The sequence below is a fragment of the Aulostomus chinensis genome, chromosome 6, assembly GCF_037954235.1.
Source record: "Aulostomus chinensis isolate RoL2024-O1b breed Wild chromosome 6, RoL_Achi_v1.0, whole genome shotgun sequence".
NCBI lineage: Eukaryota > Metazoa > Chordata > Actinopteri > Syngnathiformes > Aulostomidae > Aulostomus > Aulostomus chinensis.
In genome coordinates, this window is record NC_141325.1 from 11360912 (window position 1) to 11385292 (window position 24381).

The 24381-nt window shown below is 40.5% G+C and overlaps 1 protein-coding gene across 1 annotated transcript in view; it reads right to left on the reverse strand.

Moving 5' to 3' along the window:
- The window catches only part of fbxl17 (F-box and leucine-rich repeat protein 17), a 218331-nt gene that overhangs the window by 109995 nt on the left and 83955 nt on the right, over nt 1-24381 (reverse strand). The window contains exon 8 of the mRNA XM_086206418.1: nt 20745-20875. Coding sequence (XP_086062544.1) covers nt 20745-20875 — 131 coding nt within the window. The remainder of the gene's footprint in view (nt 1-20744; nt 20876-24381) is intronic.

The following is a 24381-nucleotide window of genomic DNA, read 5'->3' on the forward strand; positions in this document are numbered from 1 at the left end:
CATCTGTCACTTTCTCCAAGTTGAACATATTGATTTTGTTGACTGAAAGTATGAATATCAAGGACACAGCCATATAATCTGTGCAGGGCAAAGTCACGATCAATTAAGTCCTCATTTATTATTCACATCCCGCTAATTTCTCCAGCCAAGGAGGCCAGACTTGTTGTGATGTGACACGATGGAATATATATATGTGTGTGCATGTGTGTGTGTGTGTGTGAGTGTGTGTGTATATAAATGTATATATGTATACATATACATATATTATACATACATATAAACACATAAATACATACAGTACATATGTAAATACATACACATATGTATGTATATATACATATATGCATACATACATTTATATACATACATACATGCATATACATATACACATGCGCATATACAGTATAAACATATACATGCATGTATATATACATTTACATGCATATGTATGTGTGTATGTATATAAATGCATATATGTATACATATACATACATATACATATTATATATTCATATAAACACATAAATACATACATATATATATACATATACGTTTACACGCATGTGTGTGCATGTGTGTGCGTATGTGTGCGTGTGTATGCCAATCCTTCATATTCTCCCTGTTCTGTCTCTGACGCTACGTGTGTTCTGTCTCCCTGAGGACATTGTGTGATAGTGTAGACTCTATAAAAGCTCAGTGCAGTACCGCTTTTAGGGGTAAATTGATGTCAGTGACATTGTTGTAAGTTTGCATAAAACCGTGGGAAGGAGAGCAGCAGGAAAAGTTTCGCTGGCAGGTTTGAGGGAGAGAAAAAAAGGAAAGAAAAAAAGCCTGACAGCAGCATGCACTATCTAACACTTTTCAGATCCTCAAACTCATGCTAACCTTTCTGCAATCACAGTCCAGAATGCTGAATACAGCTTTGAAGCTGCCTACACTTCTAGCTCCAGGGCTCTCAACATCATTTGCTCATAGTGCTGCAAAATTAAGTTTTTAGGACATGACGGAAAATCTATTTTGACATTTATCATTTTTTTCAGATGACTGACTATATACAATATCTAATTTACTCCATTTTAAATTATTTAAACCGTGAGCATTGGATTGCAGGCTTTCATATGTTACAGACAAGCTATTATGTAAATTTAAAGCATCTCTGAGTGGATAAAATGGGTCTGGATTAAAACTTTCATCCATCTTTTTTTTTAAGTTGCGGGATCAAAAGCATGAGAAGCAAAGCACTATGAACCCTGTAAAACTAATGAACCACCTTGACTGTTTGTAGAAATGCATGGTTTCCTAACCTCGGGGTCAGCCAGACCAAGCACAATGGGGGTGCAACAGCAAACTTTGATGCCACATCTGTCAAACTTTAGACTCCAGTGCAGATGGAAGGTTGGCTATTGGTCATGGGAACCATTCCTGCTGCTTAGAGGCCATGCATTAAAAGTCTACAATTCATTGAGAACCATGACACATGTGAAGAAAGATGGTTTAATGCTCAGAACCAAGGTAGATCTCTTGGGCTTCACTCCCGATCTGAGGCTGATTTAAAGCCGGATTAAGAGATTCTACAGTGGATTAAGGCAGCATGTTTTAATGCTTGTGTTTTCTAGGGCTGCTAACTGCCATCACCTCCACATTTCGCTAGTGACCACATCATCCGACAGTAAAAAAAAAAAAAAATACAGCAAATGATGATTTAATCGGAGGCTGATTAAGCTCGCTAGTTGCACAGGCGGAGGCAACAGCTTGGGTTTGTTAGCGCTCATCCAATCTGTTGGAATTGGGAGACGACTCCCCAGTTTCCAGCTCAAACCAGATACATTTGTCAAAGTTTGGACACCGGGTGATCTTTTCATTAAGAGAAGATCTGTGCCCTGACATTTACAACACCCGTTAAAATGAAGATGTATTACATATTTCACAAGCTGGCAAAAATGGCATCCATCCTCTCGCCTCTCTCTCTCTCTGTCTCTTTCTCTCTCTCTAGAAATGTTGCACAGTTTGTAGCTTATTAATTTAAAGCATCAGACTATCCTAGGTGAATATGCTAATGAACATTTTTGAGGCCCGATGAAGTCTTTTACGAGAAGCTGTAAAAGTATTTGGAAATTCACTGTCAGGTTCAATTGTTCAAAGTGACTATCCAAGGAGAACCATTTCTCATCCAGTATATTAAAGAGGAAGTGGACTAATGCAAAAATGGAGTAAAAGCTCCCCAGACTGTGACAAATGATGAAATGTTGTTTTTCAATGACAGGCTTTCTATTAAAAATGTAGAGCCTGCATAGAAGTAGAGAATATCAAGTTCACTGCATAACTATTAAAACATATAAAATTACATGCAAATATACTAAAAGAATATTGTACATATAAAAAAGAATTTGGAGGGATAACCATTAAACCCCCCGTGAGGTTTCTGCAGCACAAAACTTAGTCTAACGGTGGATTTTGCCTAAGAGTCTAAAAGTTTTTAAACACTGATTTATTGACTGGTATTGATCCAGTATTTAGGAAGGTGTTCAAGCGATAAGATGGCGGCAATGAGTCCATCCATTGATTTTTCTCAATTTAATTTGCAAATTTTAAAAGTCTGCCTCCTCCTGCCTCCTCCTGCCTCCTCTTTCAAGCGTGTACACACTCGAGCTGGCAGCAGGGTTTCTCCGGTGACAGTCGAGGGAGCCGCTGCCCTCTGTGTTATTAAATTAGTGTTCTCAAAAGGACGGTGTGCTTCCAAGTCTCCTTGCAAACTTGCAATGCATGGATACACCGATATGAATTGGTTTTTGTTTTAAAAATGCAGACATTTTGAAACATTTACACAAAGTTTCCACTCTAGAAGGTTTCAAACCTTGGAAAAGCTGCTGAACTCACATTACCATCACCGGATGGACAGATATTGTAGCTTTTGGACACAAAAGCTGGCTTCTGTGATGGGTTCTTACCAGCCACAATGGGTTCTTTCCTGATTTACACGCCACCGGCCTGTCAAGATTATTTCTGTGTAAAAACTGCTTGTTGTTGACGTTGATCGTTATATTGGGAATCGACAAATGTTGACCTGAAAATTTTAACGGCAAGTTATAAAAAAAAAATTAAATATCCACTGTTCATGTTTGTGAGTGCTTGACAGCTCATGTGCACAGAATTGGAAGTCTGCACAAAAAAACAATATTTCCTCTAACTGATTTTATCAATTCTGAACTGGGAGAAAACCTTAAGGGTCAAAGTTTTCTCAGTTCAAATACTTCAGACAAATAAACAAACTGATTGACGGCACCACAATGCAGCTGGACATTTGTTAGAGGTTAAAGTCAAGTCAAGTCAAATCTGTTGGCTCCTCTTCTTCTGTTCTCAATTGGATATTAAATACACTACACCAAAATAAAAAAAAAGAAGAAGACCAAAAGTGAATCATCTCCCTCAGTGAATTCACACTAATGTGTGATGCTCCATCTAATTCGAAGCATAATACAAGTTAATTAATGTTGTCAGTGCTCTTCCTCATTAGCATTATGCCACCTTGTAGACATTTTCAATATGATACATGCAGCCCCTTTATGCTGAATACCCAAACATCTTTACAGTGATTACACTGAGGGTTTGAGATGAGAATCACCCCGCTGTGTCTCCCTCCTCGTGTCACGGCACGTCACCCATCTTTAAATTTAACAGACAGGGTGCTACCAAATGAGTGAGGGTGAAAAAGCGTGCAGAGAGAACGGAGGGAGAGAAACCCATCTAGCCATTTAAGGCTTCTCCTCTAAGCACCTCGATCTACCACCACCTCCTGTCTACGCCGTCAGCATTTATTCCTCTGTGAAAGGCTATGATCGAAGAGTGATTTGCATGATTGCATTTTCCATACCTTGCATTAATAGTGCAGTAGGGATGAATAGCTAATGGCCTATCATATTTAAGCAGCCATCTCAACCAGCCATCACATTAAAGCTCCTCTAATCTACTAATGAGACAGTTCTCCCCCTCTCTCTCACCTACACTTCTTTCTTAATTCCTCCTGCTAAATAGACACACAGGTCATGAAGGCACCTTGCAGTCCAAAATAAAACTGAAACTAAGAGTAAAAAATGAACCTCTCAATGTAAAACCAGAATATGTCAGGAAAAATGTTGATTGCCGGATTCTGATTTTGGTTGGTTCACTTTTTTTCAAGGAAATATACCCAATGGTTTGCATAAACAATTTTTTACAATATTTCTTTGACGAAATATGCTTACAGGCTCTCAAACTCTAACTCAGACACATATTGAAATGAAATGCTCAGTGTTACTGCAACGAACCCCAAAAAATAGAATAAAAATAAAATCCAACTGAAAATGAAATGCAATTAATCCCAATTTTGCTAAAATGCAAGAAGCGTTGTGTTCCAAAGCTCCTAATGGATATGTTTACATCACATACTTTCCATTATAAGATGAAGGGCCTTCTAGTGTGCAAATCTCTGCCAAAGCTAAGGGAAATCCAACAAAAAAAAAAAAATTTAAAAAAAAACTGGTTTCCATGCTACATCCCTCTAGTGAGTTTGGTGAAAATCCGCCAGGTAGTGTTTGCATCATCCTGCTGAAAAATAACCAGTGATTTAATTTCTGAAATGAGTTAATCAACCCCTCTATGGACAATATCACAGTATAAGAGTTTCGTTAAAAAAAAAAAAAAAAAAATCAAACCTATTTTTCAATGTCGCAGTAATGGTCGGCATATTTTCAGCAATAGTTTCATTCTTTCATTAACTCTCGGTGGAGCAGTTTCCATTGTCAGAGGTCATGATACCAACACAGGATTCAAATTAGCCTCCATAGAAACAAGGGATTCACAACCTGGCCTGTAACCCAGCACTGCTGTTTTTGATTTGATCGCATTAATATCATTCCAGTGTTGCGTGTTCACTCACTACAGCCGTATCCAAGCTGTGTTAGGTTACGGCTAATGAAAACCCAACATTTTCCACTGTGTCTGTTTCACATTAAAAGCATTCAGCTGTCAAAACGGGGTAAGGGCTTGAATGGTGAAGCAGTTTGTCACCAAGAGTATCGCGCTGGGAGTGACCATTCAAAAATACATCAACCCGTTTGAGAGATGGGGGGGGCCTCCTTCTAGTTCTCCTGATATGAAGGGTTAGCGATGAATTAACCGACTGATGATCAAACCCCACACCTGTAGTCTTGATAAATCCACCAGGACTGAAATTAGAGAAACTTCTAGCGTTTGTATCAGAGAAGAATCACAAGGTTTTCTCAGGCGGAATGACACAGCTGTCTCTTTAAGGTGGATGAACCTTTACATGATTGTATGTTTATGTGTGTGTGTGAGTGTGTGTGTGTGTGTGTGTGTATGTGTGTGTGTGTGTGTGTGTGTGTGTGTGTGTGTGTGTGTGTGTGTGTCTAAGAGAGACCGCATTCATTTTTGCCCCTGCTCTAGAGCATATGTGCACGTCTGTGTGTTTCTGCAAATACTTGCATTGTTGTCCCATTTGGCTCTGCAAAGCAAGCCAGGGACACAAAACCTCATACCACAAGGTCATTGATGCCACACTCTATTCATACTTTTACTCTCTCTGGGTTACGGCGAGCTCATCCAGCTCCTCTCGCCCCCACCACAACCACCTTTTGGCGGCCTCTCTCTGGGCTGAATTTCCGTAAGCTTCTGAATCTGCTGCCAATAGATTTCCCACCAGAGTTCACGCTCTTATTGAAGATTCAAAGGATCAAAAATAGAGATAACCTCTACACCAATGTGGATACTTACACATATTACTGCATAGCAGTGGCTTCACACTCAAATATGCCGGCTAAATTCACACTCACTGTACATATACATGCACGTGCCCACACACGCACGCGTGCGCGCACACACACACACACACATACACATACACAAAGGCTAAGCTCTAGAGACCCCCTTTAATAGTGTTTGGCTTCTGGGGGATCTGACAGGACCTTGGAGCAGAGGAGAGTTTAAATAGTGACTGCTTTAAAGAAAGGAATGATGACGGCAGAGAAAGAGGGAAGGATGGATAGAGGCAAGAAGAAAGGGAGAGACAGGAAAGAAAATATGGATCCAGAAGGATGAATGGAGCGAGAGAAGAAAACAGAAAAAAAAAAACATTAAGTCAGGGGGTGAGAATGTATAAGCCTGAGCAAATAGTTATTACCAGTCTCTGAAGGGTGGCTGCATGAGCTGAATAGACTGGAACTTGGAAACTACTGTTACCTGTGGGGATAGGGGACCGCTTCACAACCCTGCAATCTGACAAAGGCTTAGTAGGTAATGGAAGTAGACATCCAACAGCAAAAAAAAAAACCAACAAAAAAAAAAAACACAGGCGCTTTAGTACGCTAAAGTAAATCCAAACTCTCCTCACGTCTAACAAAGTAAACGTCTGAGATGTCATCACTCATGATTTGTCAAATTTAAATGAATGTTAATTCAAAGCGTTGGACAGCAATTTAGTGTTCAGAAAGTTTATCAGACGACTTGGATTCAAGCACCTCATAATACCTTTAGTTGGACATTGAAGTCTCTACAGTCTTCATGTTGACCCGGTGCCACCGTGCTATGAGGGGGCCCACAGACAAACGTATCCGGCTGTCAGCGGGTCAGCAAGGCTAACCTCAACAAACAGAAACTCCCACAATGTTTACCAACAGACCGATTAGAGAAGTTGGCCTCGAGTGCAAGAAAACCTCAGACAAGAAAGGAAACTCACAAAAGAATGCATGCAGACAAACATAACATATAGAGTCAGTGTTGTTCATGTATGAAGAAGGGAAAAACTTTCCAGACAGAAGGAGGATTGCCCAGATTTCCTGGATGGGTCGACTATGGAGTGCTTATGCGCCACTCTGCTCTGGCCAAACGTTCAATTTGAGGTTTAGAAGTTGATTAAACTGACAAGGAATGTTTTGGGCAGGCAGGAACAGACTGAGACATTCGTCAAGTCATTGGCAGGTGAACTAGTCTGCCGACCACATTAGTATATGTTGCATGCGATTTTTATCAAATCACACTACGTCCGAGAGGCCAGTTGAAACACCTGTGAGATTCACGTTCTCTCTCAATTCCAACTCAGATAACGTCCACGTCCTAAAGATTCAGGGTGAGACAAGTTGAAAGATGAGATTCACCTGTCAGCAATGTTCTGAAATCTAACAGTTGATATGACTGCCCAAAGGAGGAGATGGCGCATCATTTATCACAGGCGACCTACCAAGCTGAGTCATAAATGTCTCAAGCCGACTTGAGTAGAGCCAAGACGAGTCAGTTTACACCGCCGCAACTTTCCCTCCATATATTTCACCTCATCATTGTATCTTTGCGCTTAACTGGCCTTTGGAGCATAAGCTGATTAGCTGGTAGCGCCGTCAGCTGTATAATCTATGTTTTTGTCAGTTCATCGGGATGAGGACTGCAACTAAAAGAAGAAATTCACTATCACTATGAGTCATATTTTAGGATCGTACAGTTGCAGCAGCAGGTTGTTGCGAAACATTGATGTTGCCGAACAGCGCATTGCAGGCAGTTGCAACTCATCATGAATTAAACAGGCTGTTCATGTCAGTGGTGCAAGTGATTTGGCAACACACTGGTCTGACAACAGTTACTTGGAAAAAATAACAAAAACTTTAAAAGGACTTCATATCGTAATAATTTACATATAGCTCGTGCAACCCAATCCAGAGTCCTCAGCTCTGTTCCTTCCTAGCCAGAGTGGTATCAAAGGAGCAGCTGACATGTGCAGGTTTTCAGGAGGCTACACATACACACACACACAGACACACACACACAGGCACAGACACACACAAACACACACGCATAACAGAACAAAGACTAGGAATAACAATCAGCACAGTATTTGTCCCCAGGAACAGCTAATACAAACCAGGTGAGCAACAACAGCAGTTAATAACTCCAATTTACTTTGTTATTCAAATTCCCATCACAGTTTAAAACATCATTTTGAAATAGTAAATCTGCCATACAGCAAAAACATTCCCAACGCTTATCCCTGGAGACCAGTATACAAAGATCCCACCAAACAAACCCGAGCAGACACGCTATCCCCTCCATCCATTTAACATGCTGCAATACCTACAATTTCCTTTCTCCTTCTCCTCCAGAAAAAAAGCCTCCTACTGCTCCTGCACTCAAAACCCTAGGTAATTTTCTTAATCTCGGCCTAATTCAGTACATTTGCATAAAAATGTTCACTTTTGAGGCTCCCATAACAGAACATGGCTCTAATACACAATTATTCTCCTCAATAGTGGCGGCTAATTACAGAGGTGTCAGACAAACAGGTAGCAGAACAGAGGTGGGGGGGAGGGGGGCCTTAAACACAACAGCTGAGGTGATAGTCTGCCACATGGGACAGGGCTGCTAAATGGAAAGCAGTAAATTCATTTAGGCTGGCTTCATTAAACCCTGCTCCTTGGGCCCAGCTCATGCTCCCCTTTGCTCTCACTCTCTCCCTGCTCTCATTTGTGGGGCAGCGGATGTGCTGTGGGTAAGAAAGAAGGCGATCACACCAATGAGCGCAACTACGCAGAGGGAAACGAGGAAAGCTGTAGGGAGGAAAAGAAAGCAGAGAGGGAGAGATTAAGGGAATATGGAGAGTATGGCAAGACAGGAAGGAGGAAGGGAAGTGAGGGTAAGGAAGGAAGACAAAGAAAGGGAAGGGATGGTATCAATAAAGCAGCACAATAATACAAAAAAGAAACCAGGCGAAATTATACAACATGCTGGTGGGACGGAACAAGGGCATGAGGACATGTGCTCATTTGATGATAAAGAAATAAGACATGAAAGGATAAGCATATAAAAGAATCATTTTGAATACGGATTTTTCCAAAAGCCCCAAAGAACAGAGGAAGACAGAGAAAATTACAGCTTTGGTCCTCTAACAGGGGCCAAATGCCAGGACTCCAGCATGGTGAAACAAGGGCAGCCAAGCCCTGTGGTCTCTTTACCATTTAGATTATACTGGTAACTTTCTGACCCCGCAGTATGGATAACCATAATAAGCCACAGCCCCTGCTGTTTACCACCTGTAAGCCAAACATATCCACAAACAAAAAATTCAACTTGCACACAAAAATCCTGACAGAAAAAGAATGTGTAACGCACAAAACCGAACTTGTACTGAATGAACCTCCACTGTTTTGTCAGACTCAATTTATAACAACTACCTTTTTCCTTTGAAGAATTCTGTGCCCAGTCCAACGGAGCGCTGAGTGGTTGGAAGATGTCTGTTGTAAAATAGACACTGAGAGGAGGCATGAGATCTCATGAAGGGAAGTCATTCTAAGTTAAGGGAGTGATTTTCATATATGGCAGTTTAAGTGAATGACATGAGCCCCTTCCCTTCTTTCTAGTGTGGTGACATCACAAAGTTAATCCAGGGTGGAAAAAAAAAGACAGAAGTAACTCCTACTACCAGTAGGAACAAGATCTAACGGCTTGTGCATTGGTAACAGGGTCATAAAGAACTGATAGCAGAGGTTGTCCACAGAGGAAGTGTCACGATGACCACATTTAGTGGCGGTCTGGCCCACATGTGTCCACATTCCTTCAGCAGAGCGAATGCAAATGTGTGTTCTGGGCCACATAGAAGGACCGCCCACCTCATCTGATGGTTCTGTTTAAAATGGAAGTTTGATTATCACACATTGCCTGAGAATTTCAAAAAGCCTATAAAGAAATATTAAAAGTGTGTCAAACATCTTTGGCAGTTTGATTTGCGAAGAACAAGCCAAGGAATAATCCCAGGCTGTATTGTTTTTGATTTCTCACTCTTCTGCTTTCAATTTCCGACTGATGAGACATGAGCAAAAGTCTTGCTGCATCCCTCTGCTCTCTTTCTTGTTTGAAGTCTATGTAGCTCACCATGCAGCTGAACTCTCTCTGCAAACCTAAACACTTAATAAATCAGACGGATCATCCAAAACAAGATGTTATTTCCTCCACTGGAATGTAAATGTTCTAATTAGATGAATGTGCTGGTTAACACAGTCCGACCAATGTCGCTTGTAATAAATACTCTTTTAACACCTTTGCCTACAGCTATTGCATCTGGAGAGGAAAAGCGGTTGGTCGAGATGCATGCAGAGACACATTCCAAGGCCAAGTGCGGACTTACAGCTGTCCACTTGTGATCGGATCACTCAGGAAGAGTATTAATCCCGGGTCAGAGCAGGGCCGGTGGTTCTGAGTGGCTCAAATCACTTTCACACATGACCCATGTGGAACCATTTGCAGATTGATTGCTTGCAAGTCTTCTATAAGGGCCTTTCACAGGGGGGCAGCCAGCTTGGTGAGAGTCAGACTGAGCCTTTCAGCCATAAGTGCTTAAGTACTCTTTCACAAGCTTGCAGCTACAAATGTGCGTACACAGATGCCCACTGTGGGTTGGCTACAGACCAAAGTACATGCACAAAGATATGCACAGAAACGGTGGTAAAGTGAAACTCTACACCAGCTTATATAACCATCAGATTAAAATAAATAACAATCATGTGGGCACAATCAAAAAAAGGAATGGGGGGGGAGAAAGGGTCTTGAGGAGAAAGTCAAAAGGTTGGGATGAAAAATGAATTCATAGCAGGAACACCAATCAGAAACTTTAATTGTCTTTCTGACTGAAGAGATAAATAAAACATGAAAATCACACACACAAAATAACTGGTGAGAAACAGAGAATTCACTCAGGGTACATGCAACCTTGAGAGTGGAAGAAAGAAAACATAAAACCAAAGGAACTGTAGAGCTGGATTAAAGCATTCAAATTAGAACAGAAGATCACTCGGAGCGGCAATCTTTTCTCAGAAGATATATAATCTACATACATTCTGTATCTTAGTGTAAAATCTTAAAACTAATTCATTAAGTCATTTTCTCCATCGGCTTGATCCCTTTTCTCCCAGTCTGGTAATGCTTCAAAGCAATCATAATTTCCCCAGCGTGACACGGCAAGAGGGTAAACTTATATGCAGGGGCAGGGGGTGTGGTGGTGGTGGGGGGGGGGAATTAAATTACAGGAAAAATGTATTTGGTCAAAATTGAACCAATAACTTTGGTGTCATGGGTCAAACAATTTGGTTAACATGGATTTTTAGCTCAATTTCAGCGTCAGGCTCATGACCCGTTTTATGAGATAATAGCGCTTCAATGTCCGTAGCTAATGTAGCTGCACAGCTGTGATATGCAGGGTTTCCCATATAATGATTACATTTAGATGGTTTATAGGGTCATCTATGCACTCCAGAGATACATCTTTGTTTACGGTCTGACATCATTGTGTAAGCATACACATTGATGCGCTTGCAACACCCAAAGAACAAACACCATCTGTTCAGAGGAAGCTATGCACGATAAAATCGGTATTAATATTTTTATTGGCCCAGTTTTTCTCATCATCTTTTGTTTATGGTGAGGAAACAATACTGTAAATACATAAATCATGGTAGGGATGCATAGTAATATCGACAAGTCATCCGTATCGGAAAAATATTCCCTTTTTTTTTTTAAATATACCGGTATCAATCCAATTGCCGATATTAAAACGAGCACAAGATTAGTTTCTCAATTTTTTTTATATTTTTGATTATGATGAGGCAACAATGAGCAACGGCTTTAAAGAAAAGTTTGGAAATAAAGATATCGTTCAATTTTGACTTGTTTATGTGCTTTTCAGAATGAACAGAATATTAAATCATCTAAACTGCATTTCTATACAGATAATATATATGCATTGGCAAAAATCGGTCAAATCATTAGTAAAATACCGTGCACTGATCAATGGAATTTCCAAATGTTCTGGAAATTAATTAAAACATTACTTTTTCAAATTCACAATGTTTCAGTAGGTACACCATTTAATTATCATGTCAACCTGCTTTTTTTAAGAAATTATTTCCACATCTGTGAATATCGAGCAATTCCAGTCGAAATGTTTTCGGCGTGCATTGAAAGCGTGTGCTAACACCACATGTTAGCATTACAAACCCGAACAGATGTTACATTCTAGAGGCAGACAAAAGAAATTCCCTATGCGACATAAATGCCTCAGTGAAAAGTTTGATTTCTGGACTTATTAGCAACTTTAATATCTCTAATATTATGCTTGGACATTTTTTAAACCATCTACATGCCTCGCTAACTTGCACTTAGGACCTGTCCGTATCGTTGCAATGCCTTCGTCACCGAAAGAGGCCGATAAAAGTCAAACATTACTTAAAGCCCCATTACATTGGGCAGCTGTTTCGCTGTCATTTGCAGTGTATCACAAATCAAATTGTGCGACTTCCAGAAATGAGAGCACTCAAATCAAATCAAGACCCAGGAGCAGCAGGGTGGTGGGTGGAGCAGGGAGACTTCAACTGAAGGGGTCAACCTCAAGCCCCTGTGTACTGTAAAACAACAATAAGTGCATCGGATTATTACATATTTCAGTCAGTCAAGGGTTTGACTGCTCTGTGGTGAGAGATTGATGTGTGTGTCTGGATCCTCGTGCTGCTGTAGCCTGTAAACTCCAGCTGTTTGCCTTCATTGTGTCTCTGCGCCACGCCACAAATGTTCCTCCATCTCTAATACTTATCAAGGCACTGGAGTTTGACGCTGCCATTACTCAAAATTAATAACCACGGCAGCATGTTTATCATAACACACTTTCACACCCAACCTGCCAGAAATAATCGCCTCAGTGTTTCTGTGTGTGACAGCGAGAGAAAAAGTAAGGAAAGTCAGAGAGAGAGAGAGAGAGAGACAGAGGATGAAATGGAGAAAGACAACTGGAGAAGAGATGAAGTGTGAAAATAAAGAGGGAAAAGATTGAAAACATAACAGGAATAAATGAAGGGAAAAAAAACCAGCTACATGCGTATATGTGCATCTGCCGTACCTAATCACTCTGCCTCCATTACACCTCAACGATCTTTTCTCCCGACTTTTCTCCCCATCATGTCTAGCAACACTAGCTCTCCTTGTGTATTTACTCTGCTAAGCACGACTCTAATCTCTGCTGACAGCCAATCTGCACAGACATGGCAAACCGGAGTATATAAAAAGAGAAAAAGCGGGGGGGGGGGGGCTTGGGGTTTTTTAATTTACAAATTATACAAGGACAGCTCAGGGGTCTTGGATTCTTAGTAGTGGTAGAATGGCTGAAATCCAATGTGATGTATGTGTGAAAATATAAGAGCAGAAAAGCAAAGTGACAAGGACAGAGGGAAGGCCCCTCGGCACCTCTCCTCAAATCTGGAGAGACAGGTGGTGAAGAAACAAGACAAGGATAAATGTCTGTCGGTCCAGGGTATGGGCTCTGCTGACATTTTCCATGGCATTTAGAAAACATCTTTAAAAAAAAAAAAAAAGAAAGAAAGAAAAGAGAAGGGGAGAAACTAAAAATAGTTGGCTGGAGGAAACCTGTGTGGGGTCTGAACTTGGAGTTCTACAACAGAGTTGGACACTTCTCCGCAGTCCTCCGCTTTCTTTGACAAACCTTTATGGCTGAACACAGCAGTGAGGGTGGTCTTTCAGGGAGTTTGCGTCCAAAACCACAAGTTCTGGAGTAACACTGCGCTGAGAGAAGCCCCTAGTTCTGTTAAAAGTCTAAATATGTTCACAGGCTGAATTCCAGACCTCATATTTATCGGACTGAGGCACGATACAAGTCAAAATCCTTCACATTTGTTTGTGCTGACAAAGGTTACAGGGAAAGCGCTTTGTGGTGTTTCTTTGAACATAACAGTAAGTGAGTAGGTAAGAAAATATGTTAGCCAATCAATCAGTCAGGAGTCGATGAGAGAAGTCTTACAGCTGTGCTGCAAGCTAAACTTTCATTAAAGGTTGCTTTTATTTCATATCCATTTATTTGGACTGGAAGAAATTGTGCAACTCTAGGAGGCGACGACTTACCGTTTTGTGCCATACACATACTCAAACTTATTTTTGTCAGACTTTGTTAATGCTACTGTTTTTTGTTGTTGTTGTTGTTGCTAGGTTTGCTTGTTTTTTGTCAGATTTAAAAATTAAACTACTGCTAAATCCTGTGGTGCATCTTAACCTTGACATCATAGAAAAGATACATTGTCTTTGGAAGGGGCATGAATTTGATGACGGTCGGTACATGTCTACAGACAATGGCATCCCTGTCTAGAAGCAGGTCCGACAGGTTGCTTGATGTTGCCCGAAGTAGTAGTTAGTCATTTATTCACTTGTTCTTCACTGAAGTCAGGTCTTTCTTCAAAGAATAACCAAGCAAAGCAGAGCCGCGACCAAATGCCATTTGACATGACATTGATTACATTGATGTTTCCTGTAATAATTAAGTTTGGGAGTTTACAGTACCACTTTCTCCAAGCACTGTAAAATCAGCCAGCTGGCTATAACAACAGCTATTTGGAGAGAGTTTCTGATGCAAATGCTTCCAAATCCACATGCCTTAGAGATTTAGAGGAGGTGCGTTTCACAGAGAATCCCTCTCCAATTATTCCCTGCTTTACAGTCAAATAACCCCCTGGTCATCCCTCATCTAGTCCGATTTTCTGATAGAATGCAGAGTAGAGAGTTTGGGCTGTGATTTGTGATGCTCATAAGTGAAGGAGATGTGCAGAGAATGTTGGCCTGAAGAAAAAAGGAAAGGTGACAGGCTAACTGGATCCTGATTCACCCATTTAAATGAAGCTGTTGGAAAGACAGAGGTGGAAAAAAAGAGAAAGAGTGTGAAAAGATGCTGGGGCATTCGGGAGATGCCCAATAGCTAACAACACACATAAAAGAAGCGACTCAGTCCTTGAATTACTTTCAGCAAAGGCTACAAGCCAGTCGACCCACGAACATAAAAACTTGTTCACAAACATAAATCTGCATGTCAGCACAAGTACAGTGTCTAGCAGCAGGTTAACCTGTGCAAAGCAGATGGTGACACTTCGGTTTGACCACAACCAGTCAAGGTGATTCCCTGTAAACTTTACTGCAAAACACTCTCAGACACACACCAAGAGTTGCATGCCACACAACATTAACTTCATATAAAATCTAAGCTGAAATGTTTTGTTTTCTTGATGTTGTCATTGTGCTGGTTGAGGCAAATAGCCACTCCGCCCTGAGTCTGGGTCTGTGAAATGGCAGAACCGGAATCGGGGCTCTTATTTGTGAGGGAATAGATGGGTCTCTGTAACATTAGATCTGAACTAGTGCCGCACAATTTGTCTCCGAAGTCATTTAGCATTTATTTTGTACATGATTGCGATTTGGAATTGTGATAATAAACACATGGTACCATGATTAATCAAGAAAAATGCACGCAACCTCAAATATACAACTTTAAACTCGCATTAAAAAGTACAAAAACAAACATTTGTGCAGTACCTTTTGTAAAATAACAGTTTTACTCAAATAACACTGATAAAAAAATAAACACTGTCCCAACAAACACAAAAAAATCACAAATGCACCATTTGCACAACACAAAAGTTTCTGCGAGACAAAAAACCAAAACACCCCCCAAAATTGAAAGAAAACCATTAAACTCTGACACCGTGTTCTTAACTTGGTTGTGAAAAAGCTCTGCCATTTGCTCTGCTGTTCCACTTTGATCGCGACTCCCTCCCCATTTTCAAATGCTGTGACATTTGAAAAACACATTCCCACTTTGGTCTACTATCATTGCTGGAGAAGCTACAGAGAAATAACAGGCCCAACACTACCCACCTGCAGCACATCCTATCCTCTCTCCCTGAGAAATGACGGTGACCAAAAATTTGGCATCCCACTGTCACAATCTGCCCATCGGCCTGCGACGATGGGAAGTCCATATTTGCTCATCATTTCTCGCTTTCTTACACTGAGATGCTGTTGTCGGCTATTACTGAGACAGATGGAGAGATACAGAGGACACAGTGTTTATTTTTTAAATGAGAGATAGGAGGAAAGAGAGGGGGAAAAGGAAGGGCTGGAAAAAATGACCAGAGTACTTTACCTCCCACAGGGTTCTATATCTCAAATGGCCCCTTGTCAGCGGCAAAATTGATCCTGGAAATAAGGGGTCATTTCCTCTGCCTGTTTACCTGTTCACAGCACACCGCCATCAGTCTGAAACATACACACTGCGTCTGACCCAGCCGTACTCTCCCAGGGTTATTGTGAGGGAGGCTTGAGTCATTCTGCTTTTTACTATGACACCAAGCAAGCAACCACTATATGTGTCTGTGTTTGAGCAGCTTCCACCAGACAGCAGGTGACCTTTTAACCTTTGACCCTTGAGACAAATAAACCATTACAGCTCCTATGTCTCTTGTGTTCTCATACATTCTATCAACACTAGGATCTCCCCTTTTTTAAAACCACTTTTGAGAGTGTGCGGTTATGTGAGTTGACATTTGAGTTATAAGATTCCCAAATATCAGGATTCCCGATTCCTGGTCCCAATTACTGTGATAACACTACAGACAAGGAAGAAATAATGCAAAAAAAACAAAACTGACGGTCCGCTGTACACCATCACAACGCTAAATACTCATAATAAGCAAGATGACAAGTGATTAACATTAAATTATGTTTGTTCATAGACTGAGTAAGGGAGGCGCGAGTGTCTGTCTGACAGAATGTGAGTAGTTTACTGAGGCAGCAACATCAAGGAGATCAGATCTTAGCAGGAGGTGGGAGGGGTGAAGATGCGCATGCAGAACGTTGTGTTTGTTTATGAAAAAGTTCAGAAGTTCACGCGCTTATTGGAGTGATGACGACACAAGGCTCCAGTTAGTCTTCAAGGCAGGGAGTAAGCATGCACATCCACTGTAAATCTGGGCAGGTGGTGAGCCGAGAGTGAGCCAGATATGGAACAGAAAGGGAAAATCATAGAGCCCACACACAGAGTTTGAGTATGAAAAATAAATTGACAAGATAGCCCTCCCTGTATTTTATTCGGCACTCATGATGTGGGACGAATCAGAATGATGAGTTTCCAACTGGAAAAATCCACATGAACAGCCAGCAAGTTGAAGATAATGTCGGAGTCGACGTCATATATGCAGAAAAATGGTGGACAAAAGTCATTATTGGTTAATTATGAGTACTTTTTATATCAATTCATATAATGAATATAACATATCACTTAGAATGTTTAATATGCTATTGATGATAATTGCTGTCTGTAAAGTTTAGCTGTAAAAGGTACGTATTAGCATTTACCCTGAGAACAAGTCAGGCAAATTCTTTTCCTTGCTCCCCATTATTGCGACAAAAAAACTTGGAGCAGCTATTAATGTCTTCCTTAAACACTCTGAGCGTTAAAATGCTACTCATCTTCTTTGTAGCAAAGTTGGAGGGTTGACTTCCTGGCTAAGAAACCCAATTTTTTTTTTTTACAACACATGAATGTAGCATTCATAACGCTGTTCTCAGCTGACCCTTCGCTAGACTCCTCCCTAGAATGCTGCCTGTCAAAATGAGAAACCCTGAAAAGGAAGGGGAGGTCTGGCTAAAACTGTGTGCATATGGAATATGCCTGTGCTGTGATTTTGACTATATTTGTATACAAAATGATGAGAGAAAGTTAACTACAAAAGAATAACTTTCTAATGTGCAACTCAATCACAATGAATGGAGTACTGCGCTCCCGTGAATGACTCAACATATGAGACAAGAACCTCTCACTCGCTCGCGGAGTCATAGCCTGCTAAAATTCCCTGATTTCTGAAGGAAACTGCAAAGTTCGTGATTCCTGTTCATGCATTTGTCCGTCCATCTGAGAGTCATACTGGACCTGTGTTTTACAAGCCAGAAGCATCAGAGTGTGTGTAAACAAAAGGCCATTTACCTTAAGTAACACAATTCTAGAAATGTCAGCACTGATTTTAGTAAAATATATCACAAATGACTTGTTGTTTTTAGATGTTACCTGTTTAGACACCTTTACATTTTCAAACAAGAGAATTTCTCACAAACACACACACTTCCCACCTTCACACTGCAACAAGCACCCATCCCCTTTCCCCATAAATACGACCCCCTGCCTCCTCTCTGCTTCAAGCTGTGTGACAGTAAAGTGTAACAATAAAGCAGCTTATGACTGGAAGGCTTTTATTCGCTCTCAGTCCTTGAGCAGCAGTCAGCATGTACACAACACACACAAACACACACACACACACACACACACACACACACACACACACACTGGGTCTGCAGCGCTATGAAGGCAGAGAAGCAGAGAAGTGAAAATTCCTCCTGTGGGGTGACGGATGGAAGGTGGTGATGGTGGTGGTGGGTGGGGGGGCTGGGGGGACTCGTCAGCTACGACTGTCCACCTTGACCTCTTTCCCCCTCTATTCCGTTTTTGCTTCATTGATAAGCGAACACAACCAAGTTTGCTGCCAAGCACTCAGTCACAATATCCCTGCTTTATCTCCCGCAGACACACACAAACATACCAACACAGACGCACACCATTCTAGATTCCAATATTTCCAAAGGTGATCCTGACAATTCCAGTCAGACAAACGAACACCTTCAGCCCAAAAACCAATGCAGTAAATATCATTATGGAATCAATGCAGTCTTGAATCCATCAAGCGTGTGTGTGTGTGTGTGTGTGTGTGTGTGTGTGTGTGTGTGTGTGTGTGTTCTTGTACTTGCTACATATTGAGGACTAGAATACGAATTTAACCAACAGAGTGAGGACATTTTTGGAAAGTGAGGACATTTTAGCCGGTCCTTACATCTTCAAAGGGCCGTTTGAAGGTCAAGACTTGGTTTAGAATTAGGTTCTGTTTAGGCTTAGGGTCAAGGTTAGCATCAGGTAGTCAGATGAGATGGTTAGGTTTAGGGTAAATGGACTCAATTTTATATAGCACTTTTCTACCTTAGCGGCACTCAAAGCGCTTTACAGTATCATCTCATTCACCCATTCACACACACACTCACGCACTGATGGTGGAGGCTACCATGCAAGGCGCCAACCTACTCATCAGGAGCAATTATGGGTTCAGTATCTTGCTCGAGGACACTTGGACATGGGGGCGAGGATCGAGCCAGCGACTCTTTGGTTGGTAGACGGCCACTCTACCCCTGAGCCATGCCGCCAAGGGTGAAGGGCTAGGGAATGTATTATGTCAATGAAAGTCCTCACAAAGATATAAGTACAACAATGTGTGAGTGTTTGTGTGTGTGTGTGTGTGTGTTTGTGTGTATGAGAGAGAGAGATAAAGGTAAAAAGTTGATAACACCATGTGCTCCCATGTGGATTTCACCAAACTCCATGTTTTTTGATTGAAAGGGAGGGAGGTAAGGCATTACCATAACCTTCCCACCACACACCCCATGTTTGCCATAAACTCAGTAATGCAAGAATGATTCCTCACACACACACACACACACACACACACACACACACACACACACACACACACACACACACACACACACACACACACACACACACACACACACACACACTGTTGCCATGCGCCATGGCAAATTCAATACTCTGTTCGCTCTCCCTAAGCCAGAGTGGGAGAGCACAGTTGGCTGAGGAGCAACAGCCCTAGCTGTAAATCAATAGATTACATTGAAATGTATGAATAAAACACAAGATGATAAATAAAAGAGGAGATGGTTTACTCTTGCTGACATATATTGTACAAGCCAGCTCCAAAAAAATAGGAGGATGGAAGCAACAGAGATGCTGTACGCCTTCCTGATATGCCAACATGGGTATACTATAAGCACCAGGACAGTTGACCAGAGAGACAGCAAGTGTTGCAGACTTGTGTTATCATCTCCTCCAGAGGTTCCCTCTCTAGCAGGTCTGTGCCAGTGTGGCTATATTAAATATATTTTCATTCACGATATTTTAATCACTGCACAATATAATCAGCATGTTCTACAAGAAATGTCAGGGGTGAAACGGCCAGGTTGCCTTCACTAATTAAAATATGTCAGACAAACAGAGATTTCCATTTTAATATTGGTTTAGCTACTAATGGTTGGATAATTAAAGTATACATCAACCAGTAGTCAAAGGAGTTCTTCGACTAATTGATACTATATATTTAAATGTAATGGTTTTTAGAGATGCTATAGACATAGTTATGACATTTCTTTAATGGCTTATGAGTACTCGTGCACTGAATCGTTAAGTCTCTGATGTCTTTGTCCATGAGAAGTCATCATTGATGAGATGTTTTGGGTGCACTGACATGCTTTCAGAAGGTTGATTAACTCCGCCATGTTCCTCGATGCTGCTTGTTAGCAGGACACCGCAAAAATCTGAAGGCTTCACTTCCTTTTATATTGCAGTTTCTATTTTTTTTCATTTTTTCAGGCAATAATACATAGCTACTTTGGTAAATATATAATATGCAAATACATTTCCTCAGCAATGTGAGAGTGCATTTTTCAATATTTTTAAAAAAATTATTAAATGACCCTTTATGAAAAAGTCAAGTATTTGCATAGCGTAGCAGAGTGGGCTGTTAGCCTTGGCAGAGGTTTACACTTTCACAAAACCCTTCCAGTTATATGACTTTTGTTATTGGAATTTGAGTTGTTTCTTTGAATTGCCTCAGCCAAGGATTCTTTGTTTCTTCCCTTGTGACGAGAAAAAAAAATAAGTTTGCTGCGCTTTGACAAAATCAGAGATGTTCAAATGTGTGGGCTTGGAAATCAACTGGGACACGGTACTGTACTGCACGTAATAGTGAGCTGCACAAAAGGACTTGACATACCGGTCATTAATGCTCCAGTTGAGGCAGAGATTGAGAGAGCTGAGGTTACGACATTTCCTCACCACCTCCATCACCGTTTCATTGTTCAGCTCCGAGATGTGCCGCAGGTCCAGGACACTCAAGTTACGAAGCTGCAAAGAGAAAAAAAAATATATTTTTTTTCTAATTATTCTTTTTAATCATGTCAAATAAATTCGCCAAAAAAGACAATGCACTCACAATAAGCTCAACATTTTTGTTTCGTTTTTAAAATGCAGATGTGTGGGCAGTTTTTGATGTGTACTCATGTCAGATTAAAAATAATGAAAAGCAAGTGTAATTCAACATATAAATGATGGTTTGCTTCCAAATTGCTTGCTGTTACTGTTTACCAGCATGCATCCCTGGTGTGAGGGGTTACGAACCAATATGTGCACACATTTCCCCCCTCTCCCTTTCATCTCGCCGACATTCAATAATCCCTCTTTCTGATCTGAATACCCTATGAGAGGGTTTAGATTTATCCTCCAGACAAGATCTCTACTTTCTGATGCACTTCTAGAAAGATACACCCACATTTTAAGTCAAAACACACACACACACGCGCCCACACACGTATCCCCCCCCCCCTTCTGGTACATGCATACATGGGTGCAGGTGCATACACACATCAGGGATGCAAGATAATAGAGGTGTGATAATACAGCCAGTCGCCAGGGGAGGCAGGGTGGTAAATGTCATGGCCGAGGCTAAAAAGAAAACAAACTCAGAGTCAGTGTTAAGATCACTGAGCACTATTGTAGGCTCCATAGGCTTGACATATACCGAGCAGCATGAAGACTCATGGGGGGATGGATAAGGACCACAGTTTACTGTGTGAAGTAAACACACATGTAAACACTCTCCCCTGTCCTCAAACACTGAGAATAAATCACGGAGATGCACACGCCTACTGCAAACAAACACGGTGAGTGTGTACCACAGCACAACATTGAAGGTAAAAAGAAAAAAAAAAAAAGCTTTCAAAATCTTTGGCTGCTCTAGTTTTCCCCTTTGTTTTGTTTTTGTCATTCCATCAGAGAAAATTGGTTGTCTTTTGTAATAAAATTTCTCTTTTGGCATGAAATAAACATGAAAAAGATTCTATTTTGCAGCGCATCTGCACCAATACAGCCAAGACTCGTGGATACATGATGAAATAAACATGAAACAGTTTGTGTGCGCAAAGATAGGAGAAAGATAGGAGATCCTCAGGAGCTGCTAAACTGGTATTTAATGAAAAGCCATTAAATGCAAATGTTGTCGTAAAAACACACAAGAACCTCACACTGTAAAGAAAAAAAACACACACACAAACACATAGTCAAACTGTCATGTGCCCCTGTGGCCAGTGTGCTGGGATCAAAGTGCTAAATTATTCATGCACAATAAGCCTGATCTATATGTATGGTGTGTGCATGTGTGTGTGCGTGCGTGCATGCATGCGTGCGTGCGGCGACACTGTTTTCCAAACAAAGGCATTGCAAAAATAAAATTAAATTATTTAAGTGACCACTACTGCAAATATTCACGTAAATGTTTCCATTGAAAAATTTGCAGATGTCCACACACACACACACACACACACACACACACACAAACACACACACACACTTATTTACATTCAGTATTTATGGTTATTACGCCTGGAGTCAAATTTAAAAGCCTCCACATCAAAAGTTGTATTTGTTCTCCAAATCTTCAAAACTGCTTATGTCTGCTAAACAGAGTCTGCTACTACAACCAGTAGGAACAGTTCCATTGATGTGGATAACCAATGAGAAACCAGGCCAACCACAGGGAGTTTTGATTGGCTGAGAGTGTAGCTAGGCTGAAGAAAACTGAAAAATTTAGCAGACGCCTGCATGAAAGAGAAGCGGCAGAGTCACAGCTGAGAGTGTAACATTGTAAATCCATCCAGGGAAGACAGCACAGAAAAATAAATGACACAGTTCCTCCAAAAGAAAAATATCTCAAGAAAAAAAAATCTCAAGTCCCACGACGTAATTAATGACACCTAGAGAATGTGACAGGCCACAGTAACAGTATTTGTTTTTTTACAGTTGACAGATTATTTTAATTTGACTCCTAGTGAAAGTTTTTAATGCTTCCAATCTTATTCAATCATTACCACTGGTGAAACAGTTCATTTTCTGGGAAATGTATGTCTAAAGAATATGTGTGCAAGGAAAGAAAAATAAATGCAGAGAAATTGTGTGGCAAGAAAATGAGGGAAAAAAAGACAGGGAGGAAGACAAAGGTAGTGATTTACAGAGAAGGAAGGAGAAAAAAGACACAAAATTGAAGCCAAGCGAGAGTAAGTGGGAGAGAAATACAATAGAGAGAGATAGAAAGAGAGGGGGGGGGGCTTCTGGTAGGGGTTCAATAGGTTTTTCTGCTTGTTGGCTGCGGTCTGTGACCAGGCAGAGTTCGTCTCGTCTACCCTGAGTTGGCAGCCACACCTGGATAATTATTCATGCTGTTCATAAAAACACTGAAACCTGCAAAAATCCAGCTGCTCTGAGGACGGCATGCTGTCCCCACGCTGTGAACGCACAGGCTGCCACATAAATTCACACACACGCTCATTATAGGCATATTCTACCTGTGTGTGTTCATATGTTCAGATCGAAAAACAAAATTATCATTCATGCAAGTATCAGAGCTAGTATTAGCGGTGGCATTTTTAGGGAAAGTGCTAATTTTGGCAGGTATTTTTTTTAATGAGTCAGTAATGCTTGTTAGTTGTCATTTTATTTTGTCGTCCTTTATTTATTAGGCAAGTTTAAGCTTTAAGCGTTTTAGTCTAATATGCTAGATTTTTATGTTAAAAAAAAACTTCTTTTTTTCAAGTTTTTGAAAATTGGCCTTGATTTCTTTGTCTTCAGCAAAAATGTGACTCTTTAGGTCTTTGGGGGAAGTTAATTTCTATTTCTTTGACAAAAATAGGCATTATTTACATAGTCATTGATCCTTTTTAATCTTAGTCTCGTTTTACTCAACAAAACCTCTGGTCAAGAGGTTGCTAAACTTTTCACGAAAAATCGGACCAAATGTCGTGTTGTGTACCAGGGTCTCTGCCGCTGCTTTTTGGTATTTTTATTTCATACTTTCCCGACTTATTTTTCTGCACAAAGTGTCAAATTTCTGCCTGATCAAATTCTGAAAAAAGAAAACAAAAAAAAAACAATTTTAAGAGATTTCTACAAATTAAAAGAGCATTTTGACATCACAAGAGAGAAAACACCTTGATGGTTGTTTAAGTAATTGCTTAAATCATTTTTTTAAACCATTAGTTTTGTTATTATTACTTGCAATATTATTATTACTATTATTTTTCAAATTAGTATTATTTTCATTATTATTATTGTTGTTATTATTATTATTATTATTATTATTACTCTTCTTGTTGTTGTTACCAATATATCTGGTAGCAATATGGAGCCTAATGATGAGACAAGTTCGGCCATTGGGCCCCACATTAGACAGCCCTGCTCCGGACGTTACAGACACATTTCGTCAAAAAGTTTAAAATGATGAAATCTGAAATCACTGAGGGAAAAAAAATGCTTTGTTTTCATCTAAAAAAAATGAGCCCCGCTTTGAGCAATGAATCTAA